We start from the raw sequence: 21898 nt of genomic DNA, 5'->3' as shown, positions 1-21898 counted from the left end.
AACGTCCAATGAGAAAACACAACAGCAACGCAAAACAAGCATTGTCAGCATTTCCTTGCTTTCCAGGATAATCAGATAATCAGTATCAGCGTGATTACACTATTAACATATCGGATCCTTCACGTATGATTACGATTTGATCCCTGTTCTCCTTCTGATTTCAAATGATGTTCTGTCAAAGAGCCGCACACACATATTCATTTGACACACAGAGAAAATGATGCATATGCAAACACATTTGATGAGAACACGTTGTGCACCAGACCAGACGGCAGCCAGTTCTTTAGTCACAGGCATTCAGAAAGGGGTTTTTAACTGAACCCTTTCTGTCTGGATGGAGACACAATGTCGACTGCCTGCAGATTATTCTTAAACAGCATTGACATTTAGAACCTCATTAGAGTAAGAAACTATTATAAACCTTTTGTACAGATGTAGCAGGTCGGTAATAAAGGTCACGTAGAGACAAGGGACATAACTTCTTCTTGACCCTGGAGGCTGGTTGTGTTTTATTCATAAAGGGGTGAATCTCTCATTGTAAATTGATTTGATACAAAATTCAATTTGTGCTTCCGAGCATGAATCGGTGTTGTACCTCTGACGTAGCAAGTATTCATCCAGATTTTTTTGCTAAATCTTAGTGGAAAGATGGAACATGAGTAAACAAAGATCCTATGAATGTTGGCACCAATCTGGACAAAGGGACAATCTGACATTTCGACCAATCCCCCAGGGAACCATTCATGGATCTGACATATTCAAGGGGTTGATATGCATCTGTGCGATGTGGTGCATCTTAATTAATTTATTTGGGGGACTGTTGGGCCTGAGCAGAGGTGTACACTGTGTGTTTCTTTATTTGGAATCAGAAATACAACAGCGGTATCACTGCACCACAGTCCTTGTACAAAGCTATGAAAGAGCAAGATGGATCAATTGACTGCCCTGTTTTACACCTCAGCTGTCTCAGAGGGAGTCCACTGAGGCGAGCAGCTCCACCGCAGAGGGCCTGAATAAAATCAATCTCAAACAACAGCGAAGGGAAATCAGATTGACTGCTGCACCTGCGAATAAATCCGTCCTTGAAAGTCCTTTGTGGAGACGGTGGTGTGCCACACAACAAGCTGACCAGGTATCAGATGCATTCATCCTAATGCCTGATGTGGGACATGTGACGACTCTTTTCTCAAACTGGCACCGTCCCCGCTCTGACAGCACCGCGATACACACCAGCAATTACAGTGCAAGGTTATCAGATGAGCACCAATCCTTTATCTGATAGATAATTAATCACTCTGTGCATCCCAACAGTGTGTTCTGAGGATAGAGTAGTGTGAGTCTGGACGGCCTGAGCCAATGGTGATTCATTGGGCGGATTACTCATGCACCCAAGTGGAACAGAGACCCCTGTCCGTCTGTGCTTCTCTCTCATTGATGTTGCCACAGACTCCCATAAAATGAGAATATATGATGATGCAGCTCAGACTTTAAAGACAAGAAGGTTTATGAGGAGGGAAAATCCACGCCTGGCTCGTCAATAAAACATGTAGCCCGAACATGGGTTTGTTTTCTAGCATTGGCTTGATTTAAATGATAAGCCGATGATAATGAGTAAAACATGAACCTGTTTTTTAAACGTGTCAATCAAAAAACTCTACTAGCTTCAATTTCACAGGCAATTTATCTTCAAGATACAATTGAGAGAGCTGTGGTGTGACATTTCCTCATTACCCCTGACTACATCCATCAGCACTGCCTGATCTGTCCACAGCCAGAGATCCTCATTGAAAAGCTCATCATCGTGCTCCGTCACTACATCAGGTTTGATTTGAGGCTGAAGGGAACATTTTCTTCAAACACTCGCGGTTGCTAGATAACACAGAATATTAATTAGAGCCGTCGGGGTCGCCCCTTTGCATTTTACAGCTGCAAACACAGTTGCCATGACATTACACGGGTTGCCGAGTTAATTTTTGCATCTGTGCTGTAAAGGTTGACGAGAATCTGATAATGAGAAAGAGAAGAGGAGGTGGAGGATTTGGGATAATAGAGACAGAAGGGACAGTGTTTGCACTGTCTGATTCGTCGAGCACGTTACTATCACAACGTGGTGTAGTGACATGCAGCCTTAAATGTCATCAGTGGGTCAAACGGAAACAATTTGTAATAACACTGTGCACTGGTGCATTTCAATCAGAGGATAATGTCGCGAAAGGAAGGACATAAATCATACTGAATAAATGTTGGTGGATAATACCACAGGCTTCATGCACTACAGCACAGGAACAATTCAGTTTGATAAAGTTTCAGTGTCTCAAGACTCTTGGGAGAGCATATCTGTTAATAATAGATTTAAAGAGACTAAAAATAGAGAGTTTCAACATCTTCCTTATGTCTTATTGATTTCCTGCTGGTTTGCCGTGGGGATTTGAAACTGCAGTTTGAAATAGAGGTGTGTCACAGGAAGGATTTGATCAACATCTGTACATTAAACGAGTCTGGATAAATGGACACTGGAGTTCTCCTGTAATGCATTTCTTTCCCCCCAGGCCTACTAGCAGTCACTGAAGGGCCGCCACCATAGTTTGTCACTGCTCCCTCACGACAGCCTCTGAGATGTTGCAGGGAACCTTATCGACCCGCAGAGCGAGCTATGGCCGTTATTGACCGTCTTCCCCTCTGGTGGCTATTATCTTCACTGCCTTGTTACCAGATGGAGCCGGTCAGCTTTGGCACACAGAGACGTCACACTACTCCTTCGCGTGAACAGATGGGCCATGAGGAGAGTGGTGATATCACCTGGAGGGAGGATGGACGCAAGACAGAGGAGGGGGTAATTTCAACTCAGGAGTACAATGACCAAAATAGCAAATTGCCTTTTTTTTAGAAAACGACTGATAAGATAAGGCCACATCCGGAGGAAGTGCTCATCCAAAACAAAAGGAAATATCAGCCCACTTAGTCAACCTGACTCCTGAGCTTTACACAGAGGAATCTGTGTCTCTTTTTTACTATTGAGCTATGACATGGGTTTAATAATAAGGATGCTCTGGCCCCAGATAGATCGTTTACCGGAGCTAACCTCAGGCTTTTCACTGCTTCTCTCATCAAATATGTTTTTCAAATAAATGAATTAGTTGCTACCTCCTCCAGTTTCTGTTCAGGCTTGCTTACAGGCTCTGCTCTCCTCGCCACAGGATAGTTTGTGGTCCTGAAAGTGAAGATTAGTTCCTACTCACTCGCTCCGATAAAAGCTGCCACTGGATAAACACTGTACTCTCCGAGCATCCAGCCTGGAGTACTATCCGCCTGACGCCTCTACCACTGGGAAAGTGATTTTTAAATATGCACCGCTGCATATAGAGAAAAAGCAGATTCAGGACTTTCACACAGCCTGAAGGAAAACCCCAGGAAGAAAGATGGTTTCTGAAGCTACTGTGTCTACTGTTTGTGAGAGGATCTGTGGATTTATACAACGCTTCATCCAAAATGGCCTCATTAGAGAGGATTCTTCCCTGGCAGAGACGTTTCTCCTCAGTCACAACTCAAATACGTGGTGGGCCTTACTAATTTGAAGCAGTGCCTGCTCTCATTCCTTGCACACCTCCTTTTAGAACCACCGGGCGACCTGAGAACATGGTAAATGAAGACAGATCGACTTACTACCAATTGTTATAACCCTGTTTTTCTGTCTCTTTCCCCCCCTCCCCTCTCTATGGGTCTGGCCTGGAAGAGCCTATTTATGCGGCCAGGCAGCTGTCAACAGGACAGGCTGGCAGACCACAGAGGAGCCTGAAATGCGAAATGCTATTTCTAGGACTCCGCAGAATAACAAAAACTGAAGCTCGGGAGAGAATAAGTCGTGCTTCATGTTGAACAGCAGAGACGCCGAGCGGATGTGTAATCAGGTCATGCTGCTGTGTTTTGCTTTCACCGACGAGCACCTCTGATGTCACATTTTCTCTTCAGTCGACTATTTTCTATAATTTTTATCTTGTGGCCTAGTTTCCAGTTTGGCTTTTATCAAAGAAATATAATGAAAGGGGGAAAGGAAGGAGGAGAGAGAGAGAGAGAGAGAGAGAGAGAGAGAGAGAGAGAGAGAGTGTGTATTTACATGTGTGTTTGTGAGAGAGACAGGGACAGGGCGAGAGAAAAGAAAAGGGGAGGGAGGGTGAGGAGGGGAGCAAGACGAGGAGCATGGCAGAGGGTCAAACTGATAGACGGTCACGACAGAATGAGGCATGAGTCATGTTGAAGTGTGACGTAGATGAGCGGGGGGGGGCAGGTAAGCAGCACACGTGTCATGGAACCACAGACCCAGAGGCTGCAGGAAGGCAGAGCCTGTGCTGTGTGATCTGAGGAATCGAAAGGGGAGAGATTGTGGATCGATCACCACAGTGACTGTCAGTGTTGTGTCATTTATAAGGAAAATGTATAAGTGTGTTTGATGTGGTGTTCAGGGTCATTTATTTTCACTTGTTATTATCGTGCATTTTGTTGCAACACTATCGAGAAAAAGAAAATGCATCAATTACCTATGGTAACAGTTTTGGACATTGGAACTTTTACATTACAATATGAACAAGTATGTGGACATCCCTGGCTAAAACCTTTACCTCAGATTATGGTAATTCTTATCAATATTATCACTGTAACTTTATACTGGAGGCACAGTTTGATTACTAAATTACTTACAATTATGTCTTTTGTATATATATTATTAGATCATTTTCATATCCGTTAACTAGAGAGCGATTCCTGCCAGAAAACTGAGTTCCTTACACAACACAGTATAACTCTCAGCTCCTTGTCTTGGCTTCACAGCTCATAACTTTACTGTTCCCTCAGATTTTCAGGAGCTGACACAAAGAGTTAATAACCAATAAATCCAATTGAGCATTTAACAACTTGAAAGCCAGAAATTTCCCCACAGTCATGTTCCAAAACTCACGGAAAAGCTTCCCAAAAGGGTGGAATATTAAATCCTGTGGTTTCGGAATTAAGTGTATAATAAACATTTATCCCTTTCCATTTTAATGTGTCTACATTGTATAGCCTGAAATAGATTATAGAAATCTGTCTTTTTAATAGAAAATACTAAATGTGCTGTAGACCTGAGAGAAATCACCTCCCCTCAGTCGTGATCACGTTTCTACATTTATACATTTTCCGCCGTCTTCTCCCTCAGGGATTACGGAGAAAGGTTGAAGAGGTAAGTAAGTGAAGAGGTAAGGAGCTGATGGTGGCTGACTCACATACTGGGTGAGAGGCTTCTGACTCACAGGCGAAGTACTAAGCAGATTATAACTCCTCGTTCCTCGGGGTAGAGATTATAATTGTGTTTAAATTTTCAGTAAAATCAAACACTGATGGATTAGAGTCTTTACATCTACACATGCTCGGACTAACACTTTTCTCTAGACGTCTTTTGTTGAGACTGAGCTTTAATGTGGACCCTCCTTCAATTTCCACAGCATGAAAAACAAAGATTTTACTTAAGATATCTTGACAATTGTTAACAACATTACAGGACATCCGTGCTGCTATGAAGAGAAATATACCTGCTCAGTGTTTGGTAATATAAAACAGGTTCTGTGGAAAACGCATCACCTTTCACTGCGTTTCTAAAAGCAGCGTGTTCATAATGTTTATCTTTAGATGCATCAGAGAGGGGAACGTTACCCATGAAATAAAACATAATTCAATGAGCATAAATAATGGAAATATCAGGCGTTTATCTCTCTGATTCGGTTCGGTTATCACGGCACGTCTTTACCTTTTGTGTTTTATTAACTTCTTCACTGAGCGGCTGATCTAGATTATCTCTTGTGGCGGTGAGCTAACATCACAGTCATTTCATTATTAAATTAGCAGAAAAGATAAAAGCCTCATTTGCCCACGTTGAGTAGTCGATGGAGATAAAAGCGCCCGACTGCAGCCGCCTGAGAGCAGCATCACGAGAGACTCCAATCAGGACACAATTAACATCAGTTCAGAGATCACAGACTTTAGACATTACGGTCGTTAACAAGACTTGTTGCTGTGGGTGAAGATGAAATATGGAAAACAACAAATAGTTCAGTTGTATTACAAATAACTGTAATACTCTCTCTGTTCTTTTGATGAAATTACTTGTTTATTTGGTAAATAGAAAGCCAATTGTTTTGAGTCTCAGAAATGTGTTTATGCATCGTTAATATGAAAGTGAGTGTCTCCTGGTGGATGTAAAGTAATATTTAAACTGTTTTCACTTGAACATTACTTTGAAAGCACCCATTTATTATCCTATTTAGACACTGTGAAAAATACGCATGGGCCTTGACACCACCCTCATGTCTCAAAGAGATGTAATCAGGGTCATATTTGTAATACTTGATAATCAGGAGCTTTAGCAGTTCTGAAGGACAGATTCTGTTTCTCCCACACACATGATGCAAGATGCAGCTTCATCCTCATCATCCTCCACTTGGTGTCCAGAAGCATCTCAGCATAGAGGAACACAGCCACTGACGTCTGCCTTAGGACACTACTTGGATGCAAATGGTTCTCACTAACCCCTTTTCGATCAATCGATTGAATCTGACCGGAGCGCCTGGCAGTTCTCAGAGGTCAATGCTGGGTCGCCAGAGGAAGGGGGGTGGGGGGTAGCCACAGTGCATTTGCAAATGTGGGCCGAGATGGGATTTGAAATGTAATGTTTGAAACACAGCAGCATATACAGGCTGAGTCTGAAATGGAAGGTACAATACAGCTCTTTGATGAAATGTTGTTGCCCCTCTGATTTCTGTATTTGCAAGAGGAGAACATCAGGGGAATGGAGCTGTTGTTTTTTTAAGGGAAGAGGAGACGGATCTTCTGTTGTTCAGCCAGTTTCCATGGCAGACAGAGGAAAGCTGATTTGTGCTAATCCACTCCTTTGTCAGGGCGGTGAAATTGGTTCGTCGGTGTTGTGTGAACACACCGTGATGCCTGAATTTAAACAAAGCAGATGGGGTTTTGACAGAGGTTAGAACTTATCACAATGCTGTAGCTGGAACACACAAGGTTACATCAACTAAGCCGCACACACAAGTGCAGATATTTCTTTTTCACATCTCGTACCGAAATTGCACGCTGCCTGAAATGTCGTGAAGGCCGGGGGAAGTGACAGTGGAGGGGAGGAGCGGAATCAGCAGCTGCTGGGTGGCTGACTCCAGGGCACACTGCTGCAGTCACGCCTACATGATGAGCAACATTATGGTGTAACTGGGAGAAGGGCTTTAATCACATGTCCCTGCACACTGGGAGAACATATATATTCAGCCCATTTCGGAGTACTGTGCACTTTGTTGCTGTAGTTCTGCACAACTGGCTTCTCGAATATGAACTGATAAATCAACCCAAGCATCGCGGGAATAAGCAGAGGAGGCCGACCGACATGGGAAGTTAAAAGAAAGAAGGCAATTTCATTAATTTCCAGGCGTCTTGCTGCAGCCTGTCATTATCTCCCTCGTGGTAATTTGCAGTTGCCATGGAGACAGAGATAATATAATCAATTAAAGCACACGTGTCGGCGTCGGTGGAGACAAAAAAAAAAGTTATCGGAGAAAAGATAGAACATATTGTTTCTATCACCAGAACAATAACCATTATTACTGTATACACGTCAAGAGCTGACAACCAGAACTGTGTGTGTTGTGTTGAATGAAGCATCACGGACACGGAGTCATGTGCTCAGCTGTCAGGAGCAATCAGCTACTGATTGGTTATTGGCTGCTCGTCAGTCACTCACCAATCACGACAAAGTGATCCCTTTAAACAAGACCTTCTCCTCACTGATCCCTGCTCAGCTTCAGTGCCACTCATGCCCGGCTGCCGGCAACTTGCCACCACCACCACCACATCCTCCACCTTTCAGCACTGAGTCCAAACATGGTTGTGGTAAATGGTGTTCATCTTGAACAAATGAATCCTGCCTGCTACGCCCACTGGGGGGGGGGGGGGTTGGCACGTGTTCCCTGTCTTATCTCAGCTGCGTGGCTAATCCAGGGAACATCCAAAGCATGGAGCCGTCCGCTCCAAGCATTACTGTATTCCCATTTTGCCCAAGTCCCAGGGCAAAGACGTATGACGAAGGAAGAGCACACTGCAGTCGGCTGTTTATTCCTTCCACTGTTTGCATTGGTCACTCATATCGGATCGTGATCATTCATGGCCATTTGCTGCATAATGTAAATAAACTGTAATACATTGCGTAATACGTGAACATGTCGGGAAAAGTTTCATCGCCAATGATGGTGACGACAGTGACTAATCTAAAAGGTGGAAAATAAGAGTTCTGTTAATGAGCAAGAAGAGCCGGTCCAAGTTTCCTGTCTGAACGTTCCACAGGCAGAAAGATAACAACTCATTTAACGCAATGACATTAATTAACCTCCGCCCCCCTTCTCCACGTGATGGAGCTGGGTCCACAGAGGTGAAGGGAGTGCAGGGAACACGATGTACGGAGGAGAAATGGGCATCTGGATGAGTGAAGTGCTTTGTCGTCATCTGCACAGTTGTGTGACACATGCGTCTGCAGGCGGAGCTGGAACAACCGAGTACGCCAGAGCCACATTGTCAGAGGACACCAGAGCACCACAGTGGAAAGTTGCCATCAGCGGTTTGATTGCCTCCCCCACACACAAACACACACACACACACAAACCCACACACATCCAGATGCACACTTGTACGCAATACTCCCTGCAGCCCCTGCGTCCGCTGGGCCAGTGTTGACAGTAGGAGCCACTGATGACTCACCCACCGATAAGTGATGGGCCGGCCTTCTGTGAGTCACCTGAGTGTTCTGATCCCCATACATCACAGTGACAGCAGCCACAGGTGGAGGCAGCGGAGCGGACCCGCCACCTGCCTCCGCTCTGTTTGCCTCTCGCTAGATAAATAGAGTCTTCATTTCACGTGTTAGCTTTGCACCAAAAACACGTCGCCACGCCCGCTGTGGTCGTCCACCGTGGAGACAATGAAACCTGCCCTCTGCAAACTCCACAGTCACTCTAATTGTGACAGATGATTAATGCCAACGACTGATGGCGGCTCACGTACACTCTGACAGAAATGAATGACTGGCATAACAAATAGTCCCTGTTTACGATGCTGCATTTAAGGACGCTTTATCGAGAAGGCTGAATTGGAAAAGCTCTTGACAGAGGCCAGGTCGTTTTTAAAAGCAGGAGGAAGTGGATCATTTAGCTTTCACTCAAGAACAACCCCCCCCCCCCCCCCCCCCCCCGCTCTGCAAAGCAACTACCAAACAAAAAGGGAATCTCAAAGGGAGCAGGGGGGGGGGATTTGTGTTTCTGCATCTCAGCTGTTGTTGGGTAATGTGGATCTGGACTGATCTGATAATGGCACATTTCCTCTTTGGTACACATGCAGGACATATTCCACATGCAGTTTTTCCACCGGGTTTCTCTTATCATGGCCACTGTTTGCATTGGCTCCCTTGTGTGTGTCCCCTCTCAATCCCCCCCCCCCCCCCTCACCCTGTCTGCGTATTATTGAGCTCTCTCTCTCTCTTTCTCCATGTGCACAGGCTCAGGGTTTGTCATAATAATGTGTGCACACGGCCGCAGCACCGAGGCACAGCAGCCAAAGCTTCCTCAGATATTTACACATACACGTCAGTGTCGTGTGAGGCTCTGAAATGAGGTTTTTCTACATACCGGGCGTTTTCGAATGAGTGGCTGAACCAGCAAAATTCCCAGTCCTGCGGTGGCTTATCAATCATAGTCAGAGTGAAGGCGTGGTGATTACATTCACTATACAGAAGGTGGGGACTCGATTAAGAATGTCTTCCTCCTGTCATACAAGAAATATCAAGGAAGGTTGCATATTGAATCAGTGTGAATGGATTTCTTTATGTCAGACCTTCAAACAGAGACAGACATTTTTTCTCCATCACAGCTCCTCTGGATCATTTTTTCATCTGTCTGCAGTAACACACCCCTCTAACCCCCCCCCCCCATCCCTCTCTCCTCGGTGCCACGAGATGGTTCCTCCATTTTGCTGTGATAAACTGCCACGGTTCATTCCCCTCCGCCACACTGGCAGTGCCACCACCATGCAGAGCCACACCTCTTCAGGGGTAGAGTGGTGTGTTTCTGGGCTCGACACAGACGGGAGCTGAGTGACGCACATGCTTAGTCGTCATTTGCTCATGAAACACACACACACACACACACACACACACACTTATAAACCCTACATGCATGCACATCTGAGCCAAAGCTGATTGAAGGAGCTACAATTGGAAATGAGTGCTGAAGCTGCTCCTGTAAGTTGATTATAAATTACGTGATGGAGGGAAATGGCACACATGTATTCAGGATTCTCTCTGGACCAGAATGCACCTTGAACATGATGTGACCAGTGTTTACATTTCAAGATTTAGGGAGTTTGATGGTTCTTTGGAACGCGGACATCGAAACTGGGATTTATTCAAATATGAGGGCAAAAAGAATGTCTGTAACACTGAAGCTGAAATGTTTGAACACTGCAGACCACTTATCAGAACACTGTGTCCCGCTCCTGCTCCACAGCCTCACCTGATAACGACCATGATGACGAATGCAGTGATCCATGCTTTGTGAGTCCATTAGGAGAGTAGCATGCTATGTCGTGTGCCTGTTCGTGTGTCGATGGGAGGATGGGCCAATAATCCAAGCATGCATTGCCCTGTGGGGTGATGGTTAACTGGTAAATGAGGTTAACTCTAAGAGACAATTCCCCGGTTGGGACAGCAAATATGTCACAGACACAGGAAAACAGCAGGGGACGGTGCTGGGTGATGTTCCTCCATCCACACATATCGAGCCGAACCTTTATCTTCCCTCCATCTCTGTCTGCTGCTTCTCGCCCAGACAAAAACTGGGGCTTGCTGATCAGTCAGATAAAGTGAGAGAGAAGACAGGGCACTTGAGACAACGTGTATAGAGAGTCAATGATACTGACACAAACCCACTCTCATTGTTTTGCTGTTGTTCTGCTGATGATGAAAGCAGCCTTGCAGCAGTCAAGCCACATCATTTCAAAGAGACGCCTCCAGGATGCAGAACAACTTTGCCTCATGATTATTTGGGGATGTGAATGTGAAAGAAATGAGCAGCACACGCGGCTGATCATCAAACTCACTGCACCTCCTTCCTATGGTAAGAGGAGGTGAGGAGGACATGATGGTAAATTCCAGAAATGGCCCAGTTTTGACAAATTGGCCGACCTGAGGTAAAGTAACTATTAGAGGTGTCGCCAAAGTAGCAGATGGGTGCAGACTTGAGATCAGCGGGGTCGTCGTGGCAGGGGAACAATGTGTGTCGCCTGGTGTGTGGCGAGCTGAATGGCAATTAGTGTAGGAAGCAAAGCAGGGCACACGCGTTTAACCTCCTTATTCACTGCTGCATCTAATTTACCTTATCCCCGGCTCCTTTGTCACCAGGAAATGTTCAAATCGAACAAGATTCAATTTATTTTTTAATAGTTTTTCTGCAGGACAAAGATCCCTGACAGGGGCGTCACACTCTTTAGGTTAAATAATCACACTGGACATTTTTGGCAGCTTTTTAGCCAAATTAGCAAAATGGCTTTAAATGTAAGATATTTATTTTCAACTGTGTAGAATTACAGACACGTGGATGACACCACAAGAGCAGCGTGGAGGCATTTAATGTTTTATTCTGTTGTTCTTTACGTTTGACGAGGTGGTCACTATTTACCTCATGTATTGGATTTGGCAGCAATGCTGTTTACCCCTGAAAGTCTTTTGTGGACTCAAACACTTCATCGGCACAGTGGTGGGTAGATAATGAGTGAATTTAAATTTTGGGGTGAACTATCCCTTTAAAGTTTCACTCCCCCCCTAATCGTATCTTCCCTAGGTTGGTTTTCTTCTGTAAGCTGCACAATATTCGCCTTGTGCATCACAGCATGTGCTGAAGTGTGTAATTTCAGATCAAGACGATTACAAACCGTCACATTTTAGGAACAAACAGAAGCAAACGCACAACCAGTCGGTAATGAGGAGAAGAAAACAACTTTCTAATGAATCCCGGCCCCTCGGAGTGACAGTCCTCTTGCATGAATGAATGTAATTATGGCCTGTTCATTGGTGGTCTGACACAGACAGGCACTTTCCAAGATTACTCCCAGGCTCTGGCGTGCGCACTGCAAAGAACTCAGCATGATGCTTGTATGCAAATACAGCTTCCAGCACTTCCAAACAAAAATAGGCCGACGTGCAGCGAGATATCCGTGCTCGGGGGGGAAAGGCGACAGGGAAACAGAAAATAGAGCTCTGGGAGTGTGATGAGGGTTTGTGCTCACACGTATGAACAGAAAGGTGAGTGTTCATAGCGTTTTGTCTCACTCCTGCAAACATTTCATATAATTAATCTTGAGCATCCACATACATCAATCTGTGACATTGAGTCAAACATGCACAAAGCATCGTGTGACCACTGCTGGTGAGGAAATTTCTCTTTTTTGTCTGTTACTTTTTCAATTCTCTCTTCTGCCTCGTCTCCATACCTTTTTCATTCATGCCGTCCTCTCTTTCTCTGGAGATATTCTATTTCACAATTGGTCATGCCGCAGCGACAGACTCAGGCAAAGGCCACTATGCTGGTGCCTGGGAGCCGAGCTTCTCCGAGGGGGTTGAGATAAAGCTAAGCTGACGTGAGGGTTGAGCTGTGTCACACTGTACTGAAACGTTCTTAGAAAAAAGGAGAAAATGAAGGCAGGACATGTTTCTTCAGAGGTGGCCTCCTTTACATTTCAGCCCCCGGCTTCTCCTGCCACGCAGCTGCTGGCTTTTACCTCGGGCGTGCTTCTTCTTGAAAAGAAAAAAAAAAAATGCCATAAACCTACAACATGGAGGAACTGAGAGGGAAGCTTCACCCCGAGGTCACGAGCAGAAAAACCACAGACACCATCAAAGTCTGTACTGAGAGGTTGCAGAGTTAACAAGGTTATTATTTTGCAGAATTTTCAGCATCTCTACTCGTAAAGATTTCAGTGCGTGGGCAGAGCCAAGGCCCCTGAGCTGCTCCATATTCGTATCAGAAATATAATCCTCATTTAACACACACACAAAAACACACACAAACACACACACACACAGGTGTTCCAGAGGAAAGCTTCCTTACGAGCACCACTGTCTCTCTCTGGTGGATAAAGGCAGATCCTTCTCGTGTTTCTTCCCCCACACGGTCTTTTCTTTCCCTCTCTGCCCATCCCCCTCTTCAACTGGAGAGTGCCCTGGTAAATAATTGAGGCATATTTCCTCTCCGCGACTGTAGCCTCCAGATTTTCTCCTTTTTTGTGTGCATTTTCTCAGTCTCGACAATATTTATTTATTCTGAAGTAAAACGTGCAAGGGGATGAATTATATCTGGAGCGTGTCGTCTATGAATCTGAACAAAAGGATTCTTAGGGGTAGGATCAAAGGGAGTGAGCTCAAGAACTATAATTTTTGCATCATTACCTTTAAGTCCCCAGTTCCTCTGATTTGAAGATGTCTTTTTGAGCAGAGAGGGCGGGGCCAACCCAGCCAGGCATAATCTGGACATATGGCACATCTTCCAGGTACCAAATATGCAGCGCTGGATTATATAAATGATACAAGTGAAGCATCTTAGTTGTAGCTTCCCCGTACTAATACAAGCAACCCCTGTTCTACAAGATGTATTCCTCTAATTGTACTGAAATATAATATCCTGTCCACAGAGGAGAAATGATCAAATAAATTGTGCGGAAACACTTCCTGCCTCCATTAATCAAGGAAACATAAAACAAGAAACCTAATCTGAGGCTGCAGTGGATTTTTCCCGTTGAGATCCATAATGAGGTGTTTTGCTGACACCTGCTGTCTCAAATGAAGAACTCACTTCTCTATGAACAAGTCAAATAGACCACATGTCGATGTAGATTGTATTAAACATGTGGAACGAGATGTGAAAGTAGAATCAGCGTCTCTTCACTGTTATTCGTGGTTGAAATAAAGACGAGATTCACCTTGAGCATCTTATATTTTTATAAATAATTGAATATTTACATTCATCCATGAAAATCATACACGTGATCGGATTAAAATCTATATAAAGAGGAGAAACAGAAGTCAGGGAGCTGCATCATGTGACTCAGTCATTTACACCAAAGACAAACCAACACACAGTTAAAACAAGACATACGGGGAAAAAGGCTTAAATGGTAAATGCCTGAGATTAAGAAAAGATATTTTAACTGAAACTCAACCCACATGAAAAATAAAAACATAATCCCCACTTTCCAAAACTGTCAAATATAAAAGCAGTTGGATGTGTGTGAACTCCAGCTCAAGCTCTCAGTGTTTCATTCTAATCAGCAGGTGACGACAGTGAGAGCAACTAAACCGAACATGATTCCTCTTCGGCTTTTTAGTGCAAAGTATAATGACGTTTCACAGCAACTAAGACTCGGGCTTCTTTCTGTTTGTTGTTGAGACATACACCAAATTATAGATTACATTCATATTGTTGTGACAATCAAATGGCTTTCCACTCAACGTAGCTTCTTTCTTAAATGTGCAATTCAGCATGCAGCAATGGCACTTGTATTTAAATAAAACTTTAAAGTCGATTATTTTTTCTCCAGTAAGGCAACTTGCAGTCACATGGGGGAGCTTTTCATGATGTGCTCTTAATCTTTTTTTGCAAGTCATCTGAAGAGTAAGTAACTTATCCTCTGGTGAAGCAGTCTTCTCAACTGTCTGTCCCAGGGGACTCAGACGTCTCCTCCTCCACAGCGCTGGCTGAGGGTGAGGCCTCAGACCCGGCGTCTTGCACCTCTGGGATATTTGTGTCGCACAGGTTTTCTGTGTTGACGTCAAGGTCAACAAGGTCATCAGCAGCCTCTCCGCTCGGGGAAGCAGTGATCAGGTCGACAGTGGGATCCTCCTCGGGTTTGTGGACGTTCAATTCGTCTTCTTTCTCTGGAGACGACGGACTTTGGAAAACAGATGAGGCATCTGGAAAATAAAATAATTGTGGTCAAGAGAAAAATCATCGTTAGGACAGAAATTTGTGATTTACTTCTCTGTTGTGCTGTATTAAGTTTAACAATGCATGAAAAGACAATCATGCACTAACTAAGTGATTCAATGAACCCAGAATAATAAGGCGTGTCAACGATAACTGGTTTCAACTGTTTTTGTGTTTCTTTTCAACTCATGTGTAATTAATTGAACATTTATTTGCTCTGTCAAGCTGCAAAATGAAATCGCTTGTACAGAGTGTGAACGTACTTACCCAAGCTACACTGATAACCAGACTCATCTCCGTAATTAGCGAGCATGGAGCTCTGACCCACGTCATTGGTGGAAACCATGTCTGACAAGTCTGGAGTCATTGCCTCGGGTAAGTCGAAAATATCTGCAATTTGCAATGAATGAATGCTCATTATTTCATATACAACTTTCTGTTAAACACCTAGAAACGACACTAAAAAACAAATTCATCATTTGTTCAATTACATCAGGTTACCTAAGTCTGCAGCTGGCTGTGTGGCTGAGGTAACAATCATCTCCTCAGCAACTTCCTCAGTTTGATTCAAGTCCGTCTCACTGACAGTAGAGTGGCTACTTTCACCCACAGAAGGCACCTAAAGAGACAGAACTTTAGTCTTTAACAAATAACATTTTAATAAGTGAGATGTAACTAAGATGTTATGACCTGTACCTCATTGTGGTCACTTGCAAGGGGCTCTTCGCTGCTGTCAGCGACCATCGACTGCAGAACACTCTCATTCTGGTTGTGAGGCTGAACTGGACGGTTCGGGATCCTGTGCAGATAGCCGTAGCCGATACCGCAGCCTAAGCTAAAATGTAACACAAATATGACGTGTTCATTGCATCTGTATACATACAAAGGATTTGTTAAAATTAAGTTATAAATATTCAATTTCATTTGAAGGAATAAAATGTCAATTCTACCTTCCCTCTCCTCCCCAGGCTCCATTGGGAGTCACCACCACCTCTCTGCATTGATCCGTTTGTGTGTTGTAAACCAGCAGCTTCAGAGGTTTCCCCTCATTGGCTTCAATCAATGAAAAGAAATCTTCTGACTGCAGGTGCAAAATGTACAAAAACAGAGTTGTACATTTTGTTCAGTGTCTTAAAATATCCGTTTAAGATGAGTGAGAGCCAAATGAAGTGAGATTACCTCTTGCAACACCTGGTCAGCTCCCACAATGAAGTCATCATGTGCAATAAGGCCGGCCAATGCTGCAGGAGAACTGTTCTCTACATCCTAAAAAGAGTTAGAAGATATTTAATCTAAAGATTCAATCATTAAATCATTTAATCATTACCTTGGCACAAAATGAAGCAGATTTGGATTTAAAAGCTTCTACACCTTTATCTTCTTATTTCTTATAATTTACAATAAATCCTAAAAGAAAATGTGTTTCCTGTGGAAAGTAAACTGGTTTATCTGGACGTGACTCACCAGGACATGCCACACGTTCTCATTGGCTCCTTCAAAGCTGCAGAAGCGGACACTGGCCCCCAGCAGACCCTGCCCCCCCCACATGTTACTGGGTGTCACCTCCAGCTCCCGGACCCGCTGGGTTTTAGAGTTGTACACTTCGAGTTTGACCGCTTTTTCGACATTGGCTTTTAGGAGGTCTTTCAGCAAGTCGCTCTCTTTGCTCTGGAGAGACAAAGGGACGTTTCAAACAACCCAGCTGTGACATGCACAGAGATTGAGAACCACATTACATGTAGGAGAACACGCAATGAGATTAACTCAGCAGACCACATGGCCACTTTGTGATCCCATGAGGCTACAATACAGGTCAGGTCACATTTCACTGTGAGCCAGACAAACTTCTAGCTCTTTACTGGTTGGACAGGACTGAAATGTTAAGTGATCATCACTATGCAAACACTTTTAAAAGAATAAATAAATCAACTTATTTAGTTGTCGTCTTGCTACTTTTGTCTCAAACTGGATTTAAACTGCATCGTATATCTAGTGGATTTAGAACGAATGTAGATGGGGGCGGTAGAGGAATAGTTTTACATACTCTAGATTGTTGTTTTTGTCAGGAGCTTGTGTGTGTGTGTGTGTGTGTGTGTGTGCATTTTTGTTCTAAACCTTTTTTTGCATTATTATTTCTATTATTTGTGTTATGGTGTTAGTTGTAATGGAGGATTGTCCAATGCAAAGCCTTTGTTGATAGGAAGAAGGAAGAGGAGCTGCTCCGAGGACGTGTCCAACAGGGATCAAGATAAATCAGATCCAACTAAACTAAACCTGGCTCCACTCACGAGTCTGGTGTTTCCCACAGAGAGGATGAAGTCAAAGAACGGCTCCAGCCCTGCCTTCAGTGCGGGCGAGTCCCTCTGCACCTGAAACACATGTCACATTCACTTTAATGCAGTGGAACATAAAGAACACAGTCATTACAGTCGCCCCCACGTGTCCAGATTCAGATGTTGCATGATAAACACAGTACAGCAAATGTTTCTCGCATGTGTATTACTCTGATGTGTAACTAGTATAAGTACTAGTATGAGTTTATGAAGTTATTACTACACCCTGCTACATCCTAGCGACGCTCAGTGTGTTGGGTGTGAGCCCAGTGCCACCTCATCATGGGGCGGACTCCATTAAAGCGGAACTAGTTTTACGAGTTACTACAATTAATGAATTACCCGCAAGTTACCAATCAAGTATTACGTTCCTGAATACGGCTGCGTTATCTGCGTAACGCTAGAACAGTCAGCATTATTTATTAAAAAGTGAACCGCAGGTGTAACTAATGTCAACTACGCTAACGACGTACCCCGTGGAGGTGATATCCGCTGTTCGCTCCGCCGTCAGACAGCAGCGAGCCCTGCGTGAGACCCATGTTCTCTCAAAACAACAGTGACGCGTGGCGAGCACCGGCTGGACGTCACTGAGAGGACATCACTACGAGCTGCTGCTAACCGCTAGCGAGCTAATGCTAACAGCTGAGGCAGGGCGAGACGGCGGCAGCTGCACGGCTAGGCTGACACACGAAGATGCCAGAAGAATCGATCCTAGTCTGATTTTACAGTCATGACTAGATCAAGCTAGTGGCGCTCGATTAGCTGCCCTGGACTTTGTATGCTGAGCAGTTTCCTAGCAGCAGACAACACTGGTGTACTTTCTTTCATAGAAAAACTAAGATTATTCATGATAAAAAAATATATAATCACAATTTAACAAAAATCCCAAATAAGTTTTATTATATATTCTTCTTCTTCTTCTTCTTCTTCTTCTTCTTCTTCTTCTTCTTCTTCTTCTTCTTCTTCTTCTTCTTCTTGTTATTATCGTGCATATACATACATGCATATACATTTACAGTTTAAAGTTTAACACAGAGAATGTCAGATTAATGTTACATATGATTGTTGTTATTATAGCCTCGATTGACTTCACTTTAGTTAATACAAATAAAAACATTTTGAAATCTGAATCATTTTATTTGAGTAAATTATTTTCAGATAAAGTTTCAAAAAGGATGGCACACCTTAAAGGTTACATACTTGATTTAGTTAGGATAAAACTACACTATTAGCGAGCTTACATTATTTACATTTTTTGTGTAAAAATTACCTCAAAACTAATAATTCAAGTTACAATTTTCCACATTTTAATTGGTTTTGCACATATAATAATGTGTCTTGGCTTAACACAAAGGAAAGGGAGCATTTTACATTAAGAAACAGTTACTACCCAACATCACAAAATTGTAATTATTAGGCAAAACGATCTGTGCTGCCTGGAAAATGTTCTGACCATGACCCTGATTACCTGTTAAGTCTTAGTCCCACACGCCAACCACTGATATCAGACACCATATTCTCACAAAACACAAAGCCAAAGTATCACAAAAGAGGACTGAAAACACATTTTAGCAGAAATCGGGCAGGAAGAAATTGGAATCTTTCTGTATTTCAAAACATGGGGTTGAATAAAGTCAAATTCTATTTGCAGCCAGTGGAATATTATTTGTATGTGCAGGCTGTTGAGACAGTTATCTGGAGGAACATTTGGATTTGTGCCTTGTTCTTAACACATGGTTAGGTTGACTTAACTTTGCATGAATGCAGCTGCTCTTTTCTCACCATGATAAGAAATGTCCGCTCTTGTTTTTATATATAAATATATTTCCTAATTGAATATAAATGGAATTATATTTATCTCTATACATTTTTAGAGATATACTCTATATGGTTGACTCACTGTAAAGAAATCACACATTTTCAACGTGCACTTTTGTAGCATGGTGTACATTAGACCTGGAATAATCCAGATGATTGGTGGATGTTGGCAGGTCACGTAAGGTTGCCTAATACATGCTGAAGGTGTCCAAGTTTTTCTGGTATAAATAGTTTGAAGCAAACTGCATTTCATCCTCACCTTGCAAAGATGATTTGGTGTGTGCTTCTCCTGTCCGGCCTCGGTAGGTAACATATTCATCAACGCTATTGACTTCATAAGTGCTGTTGGTAATTTGATTAACATTGCATTAATATTCAAGGGCTGATCTGCGCTGAAGAACCCTTCAACCACAACGATGACAATGAGAGAGTCATAGGAGGCGGCGATGCTGAACACGGAGTCTGGAAGTGGCAGGTAAAACCTACACATGCAGTTTTATTTTTAAGATTCCTATCTAAAATAAAACACGTGCAAGTAAACACCCCAGTATGCTGTTGATTTTTTTTAAATTTATTATTATGTTTATGCTATAAAAATTGTTTAACATGCTGTGGGACTTTTAGTATTTCTTATTGAGCAAACCAAATTATATTATTTGAAAGAACATTAGATCCTTCATGTTTTCTGTGTCTGACCTTTATTTTCTCTCAGGCCTCGGTCCAGTATGGAAACAACGACTGGTACAGCCACATCTGTGGAGGCACTATTGTCAGTGGTTCCATTATCATGACAGCAGCTCACTGTATCCTCAGGTCGGGACCCTGAACACTCCTTCACTTGCAGATTTGAACATATTACACCCATACGTCCTATTTTAATGCATTCTGGATAAATTACTGTAACTAGTGTTTTTTTTCCCACTTTGTCAGCATGGATCCTAGTCAGTACCGTGTGGTCACAGGTGAGTATAACATGCTTCGCGATGACGGCAGCGAGCAGTTCAGCCCTGTGGCACAGATCTATGTCCATCCTTACTGGAATGGACAACTTGGCAATGGGTAATAATCCAAGCAAATCAGACCATTTACTTTGGATTTTGCTACTATATGATGAAAAAATAATCTTTTATTTTATTTCTTTTAGGAATGATATTGCCCTCTTGAGACTGGCTGTTCCTGTGTATCACAATGGCTACGTGGCCATCGCTGAGCTTCCCAGCCCTCACCAGACGCTGCCTCATGGTTTCACCTGTTACATCACCGGTTGGGGGTATTATGACAGTGAGGACAAACACACATATGGTTAGATTTGCATATATATTAAAACAGTTCCGATACTCACTCTTTACTCTTTGGTGTTCACAGACATGGGTAGCAGCCCTACCCTTCTTCAGGTGGCTCCCATCAACATTGTGGAGCACTCAGTCTGCTCCCAGCCTAACTGGTGGGGCAGCATTGCTCTGAAGTCCATGGTGTGTGCTGGAGGCGACGGAGTGATTTCAGGCTGCCAGGTACAGTAAAGAGAACGAGTGAATGGCAGTTTTTGTTATGAAACCAGTTTGCCTTAACCCTGCACATGCAGATAGGAACTCTTTGTGAAAGAGGATGAAAAGGTCACGTCTCACTTCTCTCTGCATGGTCTTAAAGCAGCACTGTGTAACATTTACCGAGCAGCATCGCCTTCGGTTGCCATTGAGTGGTTTTCATGCACAGTGAAAAACAAAGCCCATCAAATTCCCACTTACTTAACTGAAACGCAACTGAATGCTGGATTTCACCCATGATTCCCAGCTTCCAGAACCCAGCTGCTGCCTTGACAAATAAACCATACTCTCTTTAAAATTCTTTATATTTTAAGTTTCCTGACTGAACATTAGGGGATAAACTGATCTAGGGTTCAACATTATACTCTTGAGTTTCCCACTTCTCACAGGAGACTGTACCCGCTCACCAAAGTCACATGGAGCAAGGGAATGAAAGTGTCTCCATTCTCTCTATTTCAATATCTCTTCTCCTACCGGTTCTTATTGCTTCCTGTCTCAGGGCGACTCTGGCGGTCCCCTGAACTGCCTCACTGACGGAGTCTGGAGGGTTCACGGTGTTGTCAGCTACGGTCCAGCTGGCTGGTGCAACCAGGTGACAAAACCCACCGTCTTCACCAGGGTCTCTTCCTTCATGGACTGGATCAATTCAGTAAGTCACCTGTACTCTCTAAGATGTGAGTCTGAATGTGCATTAACTATGTTTCAGTTGACTGATTCTTCTTTTTCTTTCAGCTGCGTTTGTAGACAACACAGAGATTTGTGCAAACTGTCAAATAAAGCATGAAGCAAAATTAAAGTTCCAAGCCTTTCAGTTGTCTTTATTTGCAAGGGGGTGTAGTTCTTGATTCAGCCAGAGGATGGCAGAGGTGCCTCATGTTTACACAAAGCAGCACTCGGTATTTGATGCATTTCTTGGAACTCCTGTACTTTTCATGGTATTAGGATTGTATAGCTTTTTGTATGCATTCCCTGTTGTTCTTTGCTCACAACCAACAGTTAACGGGTTACTGGGTGAACACAAACAGAAAGAGTTAAAATCCTGGACCTTCATTAGCTGATCAACTTTCTTCCAAAACAACTTCCAAGAGACATCAGCTTCAGGACCTTTGCCTGACTAGATGAAATTATTTTTAATTGTGACCAAATGTGAGCT

The 21898-nt window shown here is 43.4% G+C and overlaps 2 protein-coding genes across 2 annotated transcripts; one reads left to right on the top strand and one right to left on the bottom strand.

The window, feature by feature from the left end:
• Positions 1-14047: 14047 nt before the first annotated feature.
• On the bottom strand, positions 14048-18059 carry LOC128425948 (Golgi reassembly-stacking protein 1). The gene is made up of 9 exons (XM_053412783.1): positions 17857-18059; positions 17339-17419; positions 16515-16718; positions 16230-16316; positions 16001-16131; positions 15747-15885; positions 15552-15669; positions 15318-15440; positions 14048-15037 (listed from the first exon to the last, which is right to left on the bottom strand). The coding sequence occupies exons 1-9, from the start codon at positions 17920-17922 to the stop codon at positions 14772-14774; spliced, it is 1215 nt and encodes a 404-aa protein (XP_053268758.1). The 5' UTR covers positions 17923-18059; the 3' UTR covers positions 14048-14771.
• Positions 18060-19437: 1378 nt separating this feature from the next.
• LOC128425949 (chymotrypsin-like elastase family member 2A) lies at positions 19438-21541 on the top strand. Its single transcript, XM_053412784.1, has 8 exons — positions 19438-19503; positions 19582-19676; positions 19914-20014; positions 20132-20260; positions 20346-20482; positions 20567-20712; positions 21245-21394; positions 21478-21541. Exons 1-8 carry the CDS (start codon positions 19470-19472, stop codon positions 21487-21489), a joined length of 804 nt encoding a protein of 267 aa, XP_053268759.1. The 5' UTR covers positions 19438-19469; the 3' UTR covers positions 21490-21541.
• The last annotated feature ends 357 nt before the right edge of the window (positions 21542-21898 follow it).

The sequence above is a fragment of the Pleuronectes platessa genome, chromosome 20, assembly GCF_947347685.1.
Source record: "Pleuronectes platessa chromosome 20, fPlePla1.1, whole genome shotgun sequence".
Taxonomy (NCBI): Eukaryota; Metazoa; Chordata; class Actinopteri; order Pleuronectiformes; family Pleuronectidae; genus Pleuronectes; species Pleuronectes platessa.
The sequence above is the reverse complement of the archived record's forward strand: the minus strand, read 5'-3'. Positions and strand labels throughout refer to the sequence as shown.